The sequence below is a fragment of the Parambassis ranga genome, chromosome 1, assembly GCF_900634625.1.
Source record: "Parambassis ranga chromosome 1, fParRan2.1, whole genome shotgun sequence".
Classification (NCBI taxonomy): Eukaryota; Metazoa; Chordata; class Actinopteri; family Ambassidae; genus Parambassis; species Parambassis ranga.
The window spans coordinates 14,997,407-15,010,941 of NC_041022.1; the positions used below are offsets into that span (position 1 = coordinate 14,997,407).

Sequence of the window (13,535 nt, forward strand, 5' to 3'; positions counted from 1 at the left end):
GTCACCTCATGATCACCAGAACTGCCGTGATGGGATACAAAAGCAGCTGGCAGCATTTAATGGGATTTATGCTCTGTGCAGACTGCATGTGGGATGGTCTGATAAGGTTGGACTGATAGCTGGCTCTGAGGAGTGCAACCTAATTTATTTCAAGTTTGGCTCTTTTAGCAGGAGTTCTTTTTGCAATAAAGAAACCACCTCATCTGTCCTTTAAAAATCCATGCGGAGATGACACTGAAACCTGTATTTATTACTTAGTGCTTAGCTTTTCAGATCACCTGTGTTACTTGAAGCTAAACATACTTGACCCCTAGGCTTGGGATGACTTTTTTAGGTATTGCAAACTCAGTGACCAAGCAGTAATTACAAGGAGACGGCATTAAAGAAAATCCCCCCCTTTAGCATATTTAATAACCATAGAAGAGTTGGAAAGTTACTGGGGAGTTGAGAGTGTTTTTGATATCTATTAAATTTAACAGTGCTGTATGTTTTTGTCTGCATTTGTAAGTGTCCACATACTTACAGCACTTTGGCTTGCATCAGATGGCATAATCCTACCACTCTTTCTACACCATGTAGAGGACTCATGATCTTTCACAAAATTTCCTGCTTTTCCTCAGAGAAATCTCCTTTGCTAGTCATGGGAAAGAAAACAGATATGCAGTCACATAACTTTTACCATCATGTAATAGGAAAAAATCTCCTGTTTCAATTAACATTGAAGACGAGCATTGCAGAAAGTTTTTAAAAAAAAAAAAAAGGACTTGCATGGCTTGCAATTTACCTTGTTACTTTGGGGCGATCATGTTGTGGCAGACTGGGACAGTGTGTCTTTCACATAGCTTGATGGCCTAAGATTAGTCTGAAAGCTCAAGTAACCTCTACAAGGCCTGAGACATGTCAGAAACGAGCAGCCGCTTACCCATACCTCATTGGTTATAGGACATTTTATGTGGAATAATGGCATGATGCAGTCATGGTTTCTTTAAGGGAAAATAAATTGTTCAGTTATTTAGAATAGATTTCACAACAGTGAACACATACATCAGACACTTTTGTAGTTAGGCACTGCTCTTTGTAGCTCTCTATGGAAATACTTTGTTGCTTCCTTTGATTTTTGTCTCTGTCGCTTTGTCTATGAAAGATGTCGCTTGGTATCCATTGTTTCTGTAGACAGGCAAATAATGACTGTTAAAAAAGATTTTGACTGTTGAAAAGTTGACATTTAAATACTAAAACTCAAATGCTCATGGAATCTTAAATTGTCATAACACAGTCACAAAGTGACTCATTTTTTTCTTTACCATATTAGCTTTGCATGCTTGGAAAATGGATTTTTGGACACAGCAGCTCACATTGGAAAGGCAACATTACTTTCTCAATGTGGCATTTTTGTTTGTGAATAGAAAAGAAAAACTTCCCTGAACGGGTAAAATCCCTAATTTACCAAGCCAAATTCTCTATTAGGTGGCTCTCTTTCTCGTCGGCTGGCTTCACTGTTAATCCAGCACGCTCAACTGACTAAACAGTTGGCGATAAGGCCTCAACTTTGCACCAATTGTGCTGAACATACTGTTAAAAGCTGTGGGCGTTGGTCAGCCACTGTTAACTCAATGGCGTCCGATGGCTGGGCTGTCGGGACTGGTGTATCAGGACGCTCAGTGTACTCGGTGTAGATGGTCAGGCGCTGTAATCCTCCTCAAACAATGGTGGATGTGAGAATAGAAGAGGGGTTAAGCCCTGTAGGTCTTTTGTTACCATGTGTTTGGACATTTAAATGCACATGGGGAAAGTTGTCTTTTTCCATTTGTCTGTCTGTGTTTTGAACTAATGGCATAGTACTTAGCATTTTGTGACATGGAGTTGGTGAAATGCTGATGTAATATATACATCCATGTTTTGTAAAAAATGTGATGTAAAAATACTACAAATAGAATTTAAAGTGCATTCCTCTACATTCAGCATTCCTCCACACAAGTAAATCCTTGTTTAAGTGCATGTGTCACCCAGCATTGGACAAATGTGTGATCGTCCCCTTAAATATTCTCAGCCTCTTTGCTGACATAGACAGAGTTATTGACATTCCTTCACACCTTTGCGGAAGAGTCAGAGAAGGTTGGCATATAACAAATCCTACTTTCAACACTATGCTTGACAAATATGACTCAGATGAGGATAGTCTTTTGTTTTCTTGTACTGGCAGTTTTCATCAGATAAACCTAAGTGGGCACAGGGATGATATAGGCCACCAAGTTGGAAGCACTAGGAAGGGGGGGGGGGGTTGGTTGGAGAATGACCACAATGAGGAAGTTCCCTGTACACATGCTGCGTGGGACGACTCTTGCTACAAATTCCATCACTGAGGGGCCATGAGAGCAGATTCCACAGTGCCTGTCTGAGGGGGGGAGGCAGGCTGAGTTGGTCCATCCTCTTTTCAGGCCCCGACAGCAGCTGCTGTAACTGGCTTGGGCGCAACGGTGACCTCACACCCCAGAGATATTTTAAAGGGTGCCAGTCAGCAAGGGGATGAGTTCTGAGTAGATAAGAGCTCAGCAAGTGCAGTATTGGTACATCTGCACAATGGTTGGGAGGTCCAAGGAAGCTACTACAGTAATTTAAGAAAAGCCATCAGCTTGTGACATTGATTAGCCAGCTTTCAGAGCTTCTTCTTGGACATGATCCATTAGAGTGTTTTATTTTTTGCAATGCTGCGGCATTGCCCTATCCCTCGTTTCTCGTCGTCTGGTGCTCGGAGAAAGATGCCAAATGTCGCCAGTGGCAAAGAGAAGACGCTACATGTGCAACTGGAGAACCAGACACTCAACGTGGCAGGCCCAAAGGACATCGCAACAAAGTCGTTACACCCTCAGAAAGTACTCAAGATATTTAGCATCAACATCATTGCTCAGGGTTTGCCTTTTTGTCGCAGACGGGTGAGTATTGTACATATTCAGTCAACAATGCAATTAGAATTCAGTTTAACAGCAGTCCCTAAAATATCAGAGGTCATCACACACTCTCGCCCCTTTTCACCTTGGTTTTCTTTACTTACCCTGAATTACTTCGTTTTTGTCGATTTCTTCCCAACTTTAATAACAAAGCTTGTATTTTACATAACTTAAATAAGAATAAAATAACATACTTTTGTTCTTCTGTCAGTTGTCTCTAAACGCACAAAGATGTAAGGCTTGCGTGCCACAGCTCCACCCGTGGCAGATGACGGACGCCAATATAGAACCTTAAAAAGGCTGTAGCCAACGAACCTATTTTTAGGTAAAGGTTTTCGATGAGGAGATTTATGTTGTGAAAAGGAAAACACTTCCATTTCTTGAGTTCAGACCTTTTGAATCATGATTATAGCGGTTGTAATAAATGTTGTGTTAGTGCTTTTTTTTATATTGGTTAGGTAAAATTGTCACATTTTAAAATATAGGTGATCCCTAACTATACATAACTACAAATGATTAAAGCCGGTTGGAACACATGCACAAGCTGGTTCACCGGTTACTTTTATATTGATTATTAAATATCTGGACTAAACAATGCATTATTCTTTAAGATGTAAAAGACTTAGAAGTGATTCAAACATTAAAATCTATGAAACAGGATAGCATCTCTTCTCGCGTTTGTCTTTTTAATTGCAGTAATGCTCACAGTGTTTCTTAAATGTTTTCAGCAGACAAAAATATCACCTTCCAAGCTCTAACAAAAATTTGGAGACGGGCAAAGACTATACTAGAAATGTGTTGGCATGTCCTTTTCCTGTATTTACTTTTACCTTGAACAAAACAAACAAGTTGGATTGTGGTTCTCAAAAAACAAAAGGACTGTTACGATGATGTAGCCTTAATTACTTTTGTTTATGTACTAGTTATGCAGTGAGTTTCAAGGATAAGCAGAGATGGAGCACAGCAGAGGATTCTTTAGTTACCCAGCAACAGGCTTAAAAATGTAAATCTAGAAAACTACTTTAATTTGAATGGTTTTTTTTACATCACGTTGAAACAAAAAGCAAACACTTTATCTATTCCATCTGTGTGTAGGGTAAGATGATCATATCTGCATATAGCTTGTAGTTTGATATACAGCCTGTATTCAGCATCAGAAACTTTGTCTTGATTCCAACTTTTGTGGTTCCTCTATTAGATTCTATGAATGATGGTGTCAGTCAACATATTTAGTCACTGGATGTGAAATGATCATCAGTTGTTGAAGAGAGGATGATTCAGATACTGTTTTGTTTTTCCTAAGGAAACCTCCCTTAGGACTTCACATTTGTAGATCTGAGTGAAGTGTCTCAGTTTAGAATTCTACACACAGGGTCATATTTTAAACTGTAACTGCAACTTTTATGTTGCATTCATAAGGGAAAAAACATACATTTTTCCGTTTGTTGGATAATGAACAAATGCGGGCAATAATAATGACATTCCCATCAGTCTCTGTGAGCTGTGCTTTCTGAAATAGCATGCTAATCTAATGTAGTGACTATGAGTAATACTGTCCCTGCTTAGCATTGACATTATGAACCAGTTAGGCTGTAAGCATGCTGATGTGAGTTCATGAATCTATATTTTCAGGTTGACTGACCAAAATCGACATGGAGAGTTATTATAAATTGATCGAAGAACTGCACAGAAAAACCGGGGCATCTGTACCTTTGCTCATCACTTTGTATTGACTATTTGTTGTTTAAAAATGCAAGTCAGGAAGCATTTGACTCAACAGACGGATTTTAAACATGTTTACACAGTCTGTTTTGCTGGACAAACTCAGTCCTACAGGGACAGTTCACGGAGTTCTCCCTACTGTTGCTCCACGCGGACCAAGAGCCACGTGGGCTGTCCTGCTCATGTGGCAGCTGTTAATGAATGGCATACCTGAGATTTCTCAGGGTCTCTGTGGTATCGTACAGCTTAAGTAGCATGAAAATATGTCTGCAGAAGAAACCAATTGTACAAACACTTTTTTTTAAGCTTCGCCCTTTTTCCTTGTTGCACTTTGCAAGAGGTTTTATCTTGCATGGCTTAGTGGGGATCTTACTAAAAAGTCTTATTTGTACTTAAACTAAAAGTCCTGTATTAAATCTATTTTGATAAGTGACAGGGGAATCCACACTCTATTTCCTGCAGCCAGAATAGGCATCCAGCTGTTGTAGGAGATGGCTATCAAGATATGGAACGTTAACAGCAGGACGGTTTTGGTTGAGGTATTACTTTTGTCACCTACCACACCCAGCACTGCTGGACTGTTGAGTAAGGCAATCTGGACTTGCCCACAACAGCTATGTGTGCATCAACAGCTATCAGCAAGATGCATTTGCTGTTTGAGCAGGTGCTGTGGGTGTGTTGCAACTTTCTTTAGCGAGTTGCTTATGGCCTCAGGGTTTCCTGTATGCTTCCCGTCAGAGGAACTGCTGTGAAATTATTTTTGTCCACATTTTGTTTGCTTTATTTATTGGTTGGTTTGTTGAGATGAAGTTGCCCTGGGGCTGTTCTGGTGGCTTTGTGCATCTTTTTCTGCATTTCTCTTTTCCTTCGCTTGTTTAAATAAAAAAAAAAATGTTTTATTAGTTTAAATTACTCAGTTGCTATTTGTTTATGTATGTTTATTTTACTGAAGTATAAAGCATTGCATCATAATCACTCTCCTATCACTGTTTAAAAAGAACGATTTTCCTGTCTATTTTTGAGAACATGTGCCTGGATACACTGAGGACATTTGTACTCTCTTTCAATTTGAGTTGTGTGTCCGTCTGGTACGTGACAACTAGGGTGACATGATACCGCACCGGATCCTGGTCCTTGGAGGTCAGATGACCCGATAGAGGCTCACATGATATTTGTCTTTACTTTTCCTATTACAAAACCAACTGTTTTCCATTAGTGAATCCTCATTTTCACCTCAGCTAACTTCAATGTGATTGTGCTTAGTTCATTTTAATACCATTTCAATAACAGATATTATATGTGGACAGAATTTACTTCGTCATTAAAATACATATTAATATTATGTGGAGAAACCATTTCATAAGCTGCACAAATTTTACAAGAAGCTGTAATGGCGGAAAATAAATTCTCCTCTGCTTAAATTGAAGAATTGACACAGCAGGAGCACAAACAACACCTGATTAAAGTACTAACTTTCACAACAACATCTGCAATACAGATTTTTATGTACTCTTAGATTCACACCATTAAATTAAAGGAACCTTATTGAATCTCCTCTAAGTGTCTTGAAAATGTGCTGGAATTTTTGTTTTCAACTTTTATGTACATTAAAAGTTGACTTCTTCATTGTTCAGCTGCTGTCAGTGTATCACTTGAGATAAGCAGACTGCCCTGGAGCAGCTGCTGCCTTTACTCGTGTTTGTCTCTGTAGATAATGGTTGTAAAGAAAGCTCCCCTGACGGTATCATACAGCTCCGCAAACTCCATCAATCAGACCTTGTAACCTTTTTTTCCCTGTTTTGCAGATACCCAAATGCAGAATATTGTGTTTGACAGGACAAGAAACTAATTAATCTTTTGAAGTTTTTCTTTCTTTTTTGTTCTTTTTCTTCCATTACTGATGCAATGCATTGTAACAGGCAAGAGTGAAGCCAGCATGAAACTAAAAAGAGATCCCTCTGAGTGTTGCTGTTGAACTCAAATAAAAGCAGTTGAGCAGGTCTTAACATACATGGTTATTTAGTGTGAGTTAAGAACAGAAGTGTTTTATTTGCATCATACAACACCATCCTGGAAAAAGAAGAAGTCTTGACCTCTCTTATCATAAGACTTGTTGTCTTATGATATAAGAACGGGACTTTGATATCCAATGATGTGTTGTTGCCAGTTATTATTAAACGTTTAAGCACGTCTCCTCTGGCAGTAAAACTGAATATTTTGTTACAAACAAAACAAGTTGGATTGGAGTTGGAACAAAATAAGACATTAAAGAAATGAAATCCCTGTAATGATATTTTGTATATTGAATGAATAATTTATTTTTACATTTTGTAGAAAATAACAAAAATAATAGAAAAATCATCTTCATCCCAAAAATGTAGAAATAAGACAGTGCTTTATAGACAAGCTGCTGTACTATGCCTGTGTTTTAGATTTAAAAGAAAATATGTTGTTGATACACACTGCATAATTTAATCTTCATCCATCTGATCTCATTGCATGAGTCAGTGATTAAAAGATGGCTGATTTTTTTTTTTTTTTTTTTTTTCCAACCTAAAATACTCCTGTCTGACCTGAAGTAAGCACCGCACCAGAGTGCACTGCAGGAGAGTGGATTCCATTGCCCTTGGGCTCCAAATAACACGGAGGGAAGGCATCTGCCATTGGCTATTCTGAGAAGCGGTCCCATTCCATGGAGTATACAGATCCAGTGGGCTAGCTACTCGGCTCCCAGATCAGCTAAACACCGCTTTAAAAGCAGAATCAAAACTATATAGCACCTCTGTGAGAAACCTACTTTGCTGTCACTTTATCTGCTTGGGCTTTTTCTATTTTTCTAATTTAGAATGAATACACACCTTCTGCATCTTTTGTTTTGTATGTCATATGCAGCAGATTTTCTGTTGTCAGTAATCACAAATGTCAAGTTGTTGTTAATGATAGAGCTGTCATATGATCGTTGGACTTAATCCTGATCTAAATACCTGCTGAGTTCAAGCTGGTGTTGTATAATGTTATAGTGTTGTGGCACTTTACATACAGAGCATACTGGATAGCTTTGTGGTCCCACCTGCCATGAGGCTGCCTAAAGGCAGTGACATTTCCCACGCTGTTAGACAGGAGCTGAGAAAAAGATAAACTCTGCCTTTTAGAAAAGTGTCACAGCTCCGAAACATTGTCTTTTTCAACTGAAGGCGTGAAGCAAAATAAAAAGCTCTCAAACAGTTTATCTTCCACATAAACAAACACCCACATCTCTTTTCCAGTTAAATAATTCATCTCAGTGGTGCTGTATGGAGCACATTTTTTCTTTCATAATTCAGCACTATTGGACGCTCAGTAGACTTGAGTTTGAATAAGCCACATGGGTAACCAGCTCTGAAGTTCATCTACATTTGACTGCTGCAGAAATATTTACTCTTTGAGTTCTAACAAAGCTAAGCTGCAAACTGTAAACCCTCAGCTGCTAAGCTGTCTGTTATATATTTCCCCCTTAAGCAAAATTCATAATTTAAGGAACTTCATTCATTATTCTCTCTCTCTGATTGTTCACTCTCAAAAGCTCTTTAGTCTTTTTCGGGTTAAAGGTTGAGAAAGGTCAAACCTGTGATGATAGTGTTTGGGGCTTTGGATTCTCATAAAAATGCAACTAAATGCTTGCCATGTTTGAAACGGTTGAACTTGGAGTTCCTTTGTTAGTCTCAGTCACTGAAGTGTTTTCTAAGAATTGCTTTTGATTCCTCAGTGTGAGGATTGGCTGCTTTTTTTCCCCTGTTATAACCTGGTTTACTGAATATATTTGGGGTTCAGGCTGTTCTGAAAAGATGCTTGATACATTTTTGAAAACAAAGTCATTTTTTTCCACAGGATTTCTCATGCATAGAGGATTTTTTGCTATCAAGATTTTTGCGTACTGTAAATATTATCTAAAAAAGGTAACAAGCATATGGTTATTTTTATTTTGAAGATGGATCTATTATTTAGATGATTCGGTTTGTACTTGGAACACTGCAGGTACTCTGTTGAGGATCTACTTACACCATCATTTCTTTAGGTTTCGTCACTTCAGTAGCCAAAGGTCTTACATAGACTCTGCCCTGATCAGCTCAGTTGTTGGCTGTAGCCATGGTAACAGCATTTGTTATGGCAAGGCAAGAATTATTTACATAGCGCCATTCGTACACAAGGCAATTCCGAATGCTTTACAGAGGATATTAAAATCAAAGAAACATTTTACAACAGCATAGATAATATAATCATAAAAGATGAAATATGAAAAGACAGCTATGAATAAATATTTAATAATAAAGATTAATGTACAGGAATTTCAGTGAAAGAGTCAGTAAACAATGGTGTTTTCAGGCCTGACTTAAATATACTGACTGTCTGAGCAGACCTCAGGTATTCAGGAAGTTTGTTCCACAGGTGAGGGGCAGAATTCCTGAATCCTGCTTCACTTGTTGTTATAATCAGTGGTACTGCCAATGCTTTGTACAAGGAGCACCTCCATCAGTTTTAGCTGTGTTTTTTCCTCCAGAATCATAAGCCGTCTGGTCCCTTTCCCCCTGTCTTAAGTATCAGAAATTCTCTTCACTGACCTTCAGCGAGTCGCCTCTGTGCCTTTCACAGTGTGCTGCTTGCTATAATCTGGTCATCGGTGAAGACAGCCTGTGAATGGATAGCTGACTGGCTGTAACTGATGCGACCGTCTGCATTGTTTGTCTAATCTCAGCATGAACCCTGCTGTCTGAGTCAGTGTGTGGTCTCCCTGCTTTGATGTGCTGCAGTGCTGTCTGGACACTTGCTGCAGTCTGTGACCTCTTGTACTCTTAAACTGCAGTGAAAATGTCAGTGTCTGAAGTCAGGTTATTGAAGTTTCCCGTAATAACGGTTTTAGTATGTGATATTTTCCTGTAATGTGATGTTTGATTGCATTTGCTTTACTGGTGAGGCAGTCTCTTAAAACCACACTGTTAGAATATATACATTTAAAAAGCTACTAAGCTACTAAACAAAGTAGGTAACACACTAAAACTCTTCACATTAGCTATCTGCATAAAAAACCTTGATCATAACTCCTCCTAATATTGCAGATGATGGAGTATCAAGTGCCTCTTTATTATTGTAACGGCAAGAACAGTGACTTCTGTAGGTTAGTGTAAGCTTGTGCACACCTTAGAAGGTGCCACAGAGGCCCGCTGTTCAGAGGTTAAGATGAAATTTGAATCCTTACTCAGCTACAAGGGGATTACACCCTCTGAAGAATGCAAGGCCTCATACAGGGCAAAACCAGCTGATATGTTTTAAAGAGAAAGATATCAGAATGGAGTAGTTATGTGGAAGTTTTCTTTTATGAGGAGTAAGTAGGTTGTTTGACCGTATTCAGTCCTTGGGAACTGGTTCATCATCTGACATTGATTAGCAGCCTTGTACTACTGAGAGACGATGGATGGCTGCCAGGTTTAGGCCCTGACATCCGTATTTATAATTTGCCCATTTTATAAATGACCTTGGTTATCATACCTCCAGGTCTGACAAGTAAGGCCGTGTTCAGACCAAAAATAGCATTCTGTTAAAAACCACAAGGGGCCATGTTGCTACAGGTACCTGTGGAAAAAATGAAATATAATCTGGGGGGGGGGGGTTACTTTGAGGAGTGCATCAATGAGTTTGAAGGCTTATCACATCTCCCCAACACTGCACCACAGTTTATATTAGTCCGAGGACAGGTTTTACAGCGCTGGCATAATTATGATTTTCCTAAGTTTTTTTGTCCTTTTCCTGTTGCATCAAATTTCTGTGAAGACTCTCATCCTCATCAGCTATAAATTAGAATACACGACTCCTTTCTGTCTGTGCAGAAAAGCCTCTGCCTTTCAAGGACATACCCATCCTCTCTGGCATTAGCAGCAATGTGAAATCATAGCTCCCTTTTCAGTTTGGTCTCAATGGGCATATAACAGAAAGAGGATGGCTGCACGTCTGGCAGAGTATTTACCCACTATTCATAAAACATCTACTCTTGCTAGTTTCAGAGTTCTCTTGCTGCACTCTATTCAGTCCGTTGTTCATTCGGTCATGATTTCATTCAAAAACAGGTGATCCACAGTCTTATCTCTGAGCAACAGAACCAACGCCCTCACTCCATTCTGGATGATCTGCTTATTGCTCAATATACATTGAGTCATTCAGTCTTAGTAGCTCCCAGTAAGCGAGCATTTCTCCAAGACAGACAATGATAGATTTATTGCAGCAGCACCTTTTTTTTTGGAAAAATGATCTAAAAGATGGCAGACAAAGGAAAGAACACATTAATCATATCATATTGATTCACAACATTTTGCTGCTTTCTATTAAAAACTGTCTACATTATAGCCTAAGTTTAGTCTGTTTTAGGTTTAGTCTCAATTTATCAGCTGTAATGGCAGAACTGTAGAGTAATGTTTTTACAACAATAGACCCTTTCACAACATACATTTTTACCTGTCATGTTAAAGAGCAAACACGAGTGTAAAATGTCTGCTTTCTACATTGGGAGGTCCTGTTCTTTGCATGCTGATTCCCTGTTGTGGCTGACTGCATCACTTAACAGAACTGAGCCATTATTTATGCCATCTGTTCAGCTGTGACAAGTCAAAATGTCTTACATGGCGAAAGGTCAGTGACGGGCAAAATATTAAAATGGTTAAATTGCCAGTAAACTCTCACAAAATTAAATTATAAAAATGGCCATTTTGTGGTTATTAGACTGGAGTTTTAAACATGAATAATTGCTTATATATAATATAGTATACTTTTCTGGTGTAATGTTTGTGTTTCATATTATGTCCTCACATTCTGTAAAGCAGGTGAGGGGGATCTTTGGGTTGTTATGGATTGCATTGTAGACAAAAAAAACACCTGTATAAAGAACGAAATGATAGCTTAGAATGGAATTTACCATGATCCAGCAAAAGGCTGAAAAATAAGAAACATAATAAAATAAATTAGGAAAGCCTAAATAATTACAGTTTCATTCCTGTGACTAGACGCCTCTGTCTTCTCACAGCACGTGGACCTCTGTGACTTCTGCGTAGGAGTATAGTTTTCACGGTTTGCTTTTAGACTACTTCACAGTGCCACTGTTTTCGAATGTTTCAGCACTGGTTTGTTCCTTTGCAGCCAAACACAGAAATAGGATCTCTTTTACCTTTCAGCTGCTTGTGCAGCAAAGCCTTGGCAATGGAACCATCTCCGTAGATGTTGGTTTGTGCAGTTAATAACAAAGAAAAGGTGAAAGTGAAATCGATTTCTATGAATCGAAACAGAATTGCTTCGTCACCTACGCAGCATTACATCAGACACACACAACAAACACCTTCATTACAAATATTCCTTCTGTAGTGTTTGCAATTTTCCAACAAGTCAGGTTTTTTTAATCATGCAAACAGAGTATGTTCATAACTTTTTACAATGCAGACCTTATGTTTGACTTTACAGGATACATGATGTCTTTCTTTTTCTAATAGATAATATTATCAAAGGGTCACTTCAGTTATACTTAAAAACATATTTTCTTTTATTTAGCAGTGGCAGTACTTTCTTTTGTTATATCTGCCTCTAAAACCTCAGGCATCACTACAATGTTAAGTTACATTTATTTCCTATTTAGCTGCTCTCAAAGCTAAATGAGCATCTAAAGGTTGTTTGTTTCCTTCAATATTTATAGTACCAAAGTAGTTAGGAGTGCCCTAAAACTATCTCTGACACTGCATTTAACATTTTTTCTCTGTCAATATTATCACTGTCATTAAGGCACAGAGGCTTTCCGAGGGGGTGTCTCGTCCACCACAGAGCTCTGTTGTATTTTAATATATTGTCACATTGTTTTAACTGCTTTGTAACACTTAACACCCAATTAAATATAATGAAGCTATGTCAGTTTTATTTCTAAAGCTCACATCACAAATACCCCTGTACAATGTGCACACATTAAGGTACAAAATCTTCTATACTTTGAACCATAGAATCGTTACTGTATGTATGCACCTAAAAACTAATACATTTCTTTTTTATCTTCTATGTCCTGTTGTGGTTTGCTGTGAATACATAGGTAAGAAAAATTTTTTTTTATTATTTTTATTTATGTGGCTTTAAATTCAAGCATTTCATTTCAAGATTTATTTAGCTAGTAGCAACTCATAATGCCACCTTATTACCTCTAGGGGGCACCATGAACTAAAACTTAAGTGATCAGCAAAGCATTTGTGTCCTCCTGAACCTTTCAAAACAAAAGGATTTCTGCATTATAGCTGCACCTTTATTAGCATTCCCTATTGAATTTGTCTTGCTTGTGCATATTCAGCCTTGTAGACATTATGTGTCATAGAGACATTGTTGCTGCAGTCAGTGGTCTTATGGTTCTCTGTGGTGAGGCTTTAGTTGCAATATCATGTACACCTGCCAGTCACCTCTATTTTTGCCTGAAGACTGTTGGACTGGTTTTGTCTCTATCTTTACAGAAATTAATATGCATAAGTAGTTCACACACTGCTCAAACACATCTGCTGGCTTTCAAGCACCAACTCTCTCCTGTTCACTCATTTTTCACAGGCAAGCACTCCCAACTAAGAGCTTTTATGTTTTATGTTCACATTGTTGATGTTGATGATGACTATGAGTGCAGCACTCAATACTACGTTAAGAGTCTTAAGAAGTTCTCACAGTGTTGCTCATGTCTAAAGGTTTAATGCAACATAATTGTACAAAAAAATCCTCGAAACATTTCTCCAACAGGTATGCTGCTAAAAGATCAATCAATAGATTGATCAATAGATCAATAGCTTTTGTTAAAATTTCCATCTAAGAATTGGCTTCAATTGGCAA

The 13,535-nt window shown here is 38.3% G+C and overlaps 1 protein-coding gene across 1 annotated transcript in view; it reads left to right on the forward strand.

Moving 5' to 3' along the window:
- The first annotated feature begins 2,509 nt into the window (after positions 1–2,509).
- The window catches only part of LOC114432419 (F-box/WD repeat-containing protein 7), a 48,798-nt gene continuing 37,772 nt past the window's right edge, over positions 2,510–13,535 (forward strand). Inside the window, exon 1 of the mRNA XM_028400427.1 lies at positions 2,510–2,933. Coding sequence (XP_028256228.1) covers positions 2,706–2,933 — 228 coding nt within the window. The 5' untranslated portion in view covers positions 2,510–2,705. The remainder of the gene's footprint in view (positions 2,934–13,535) is intronic.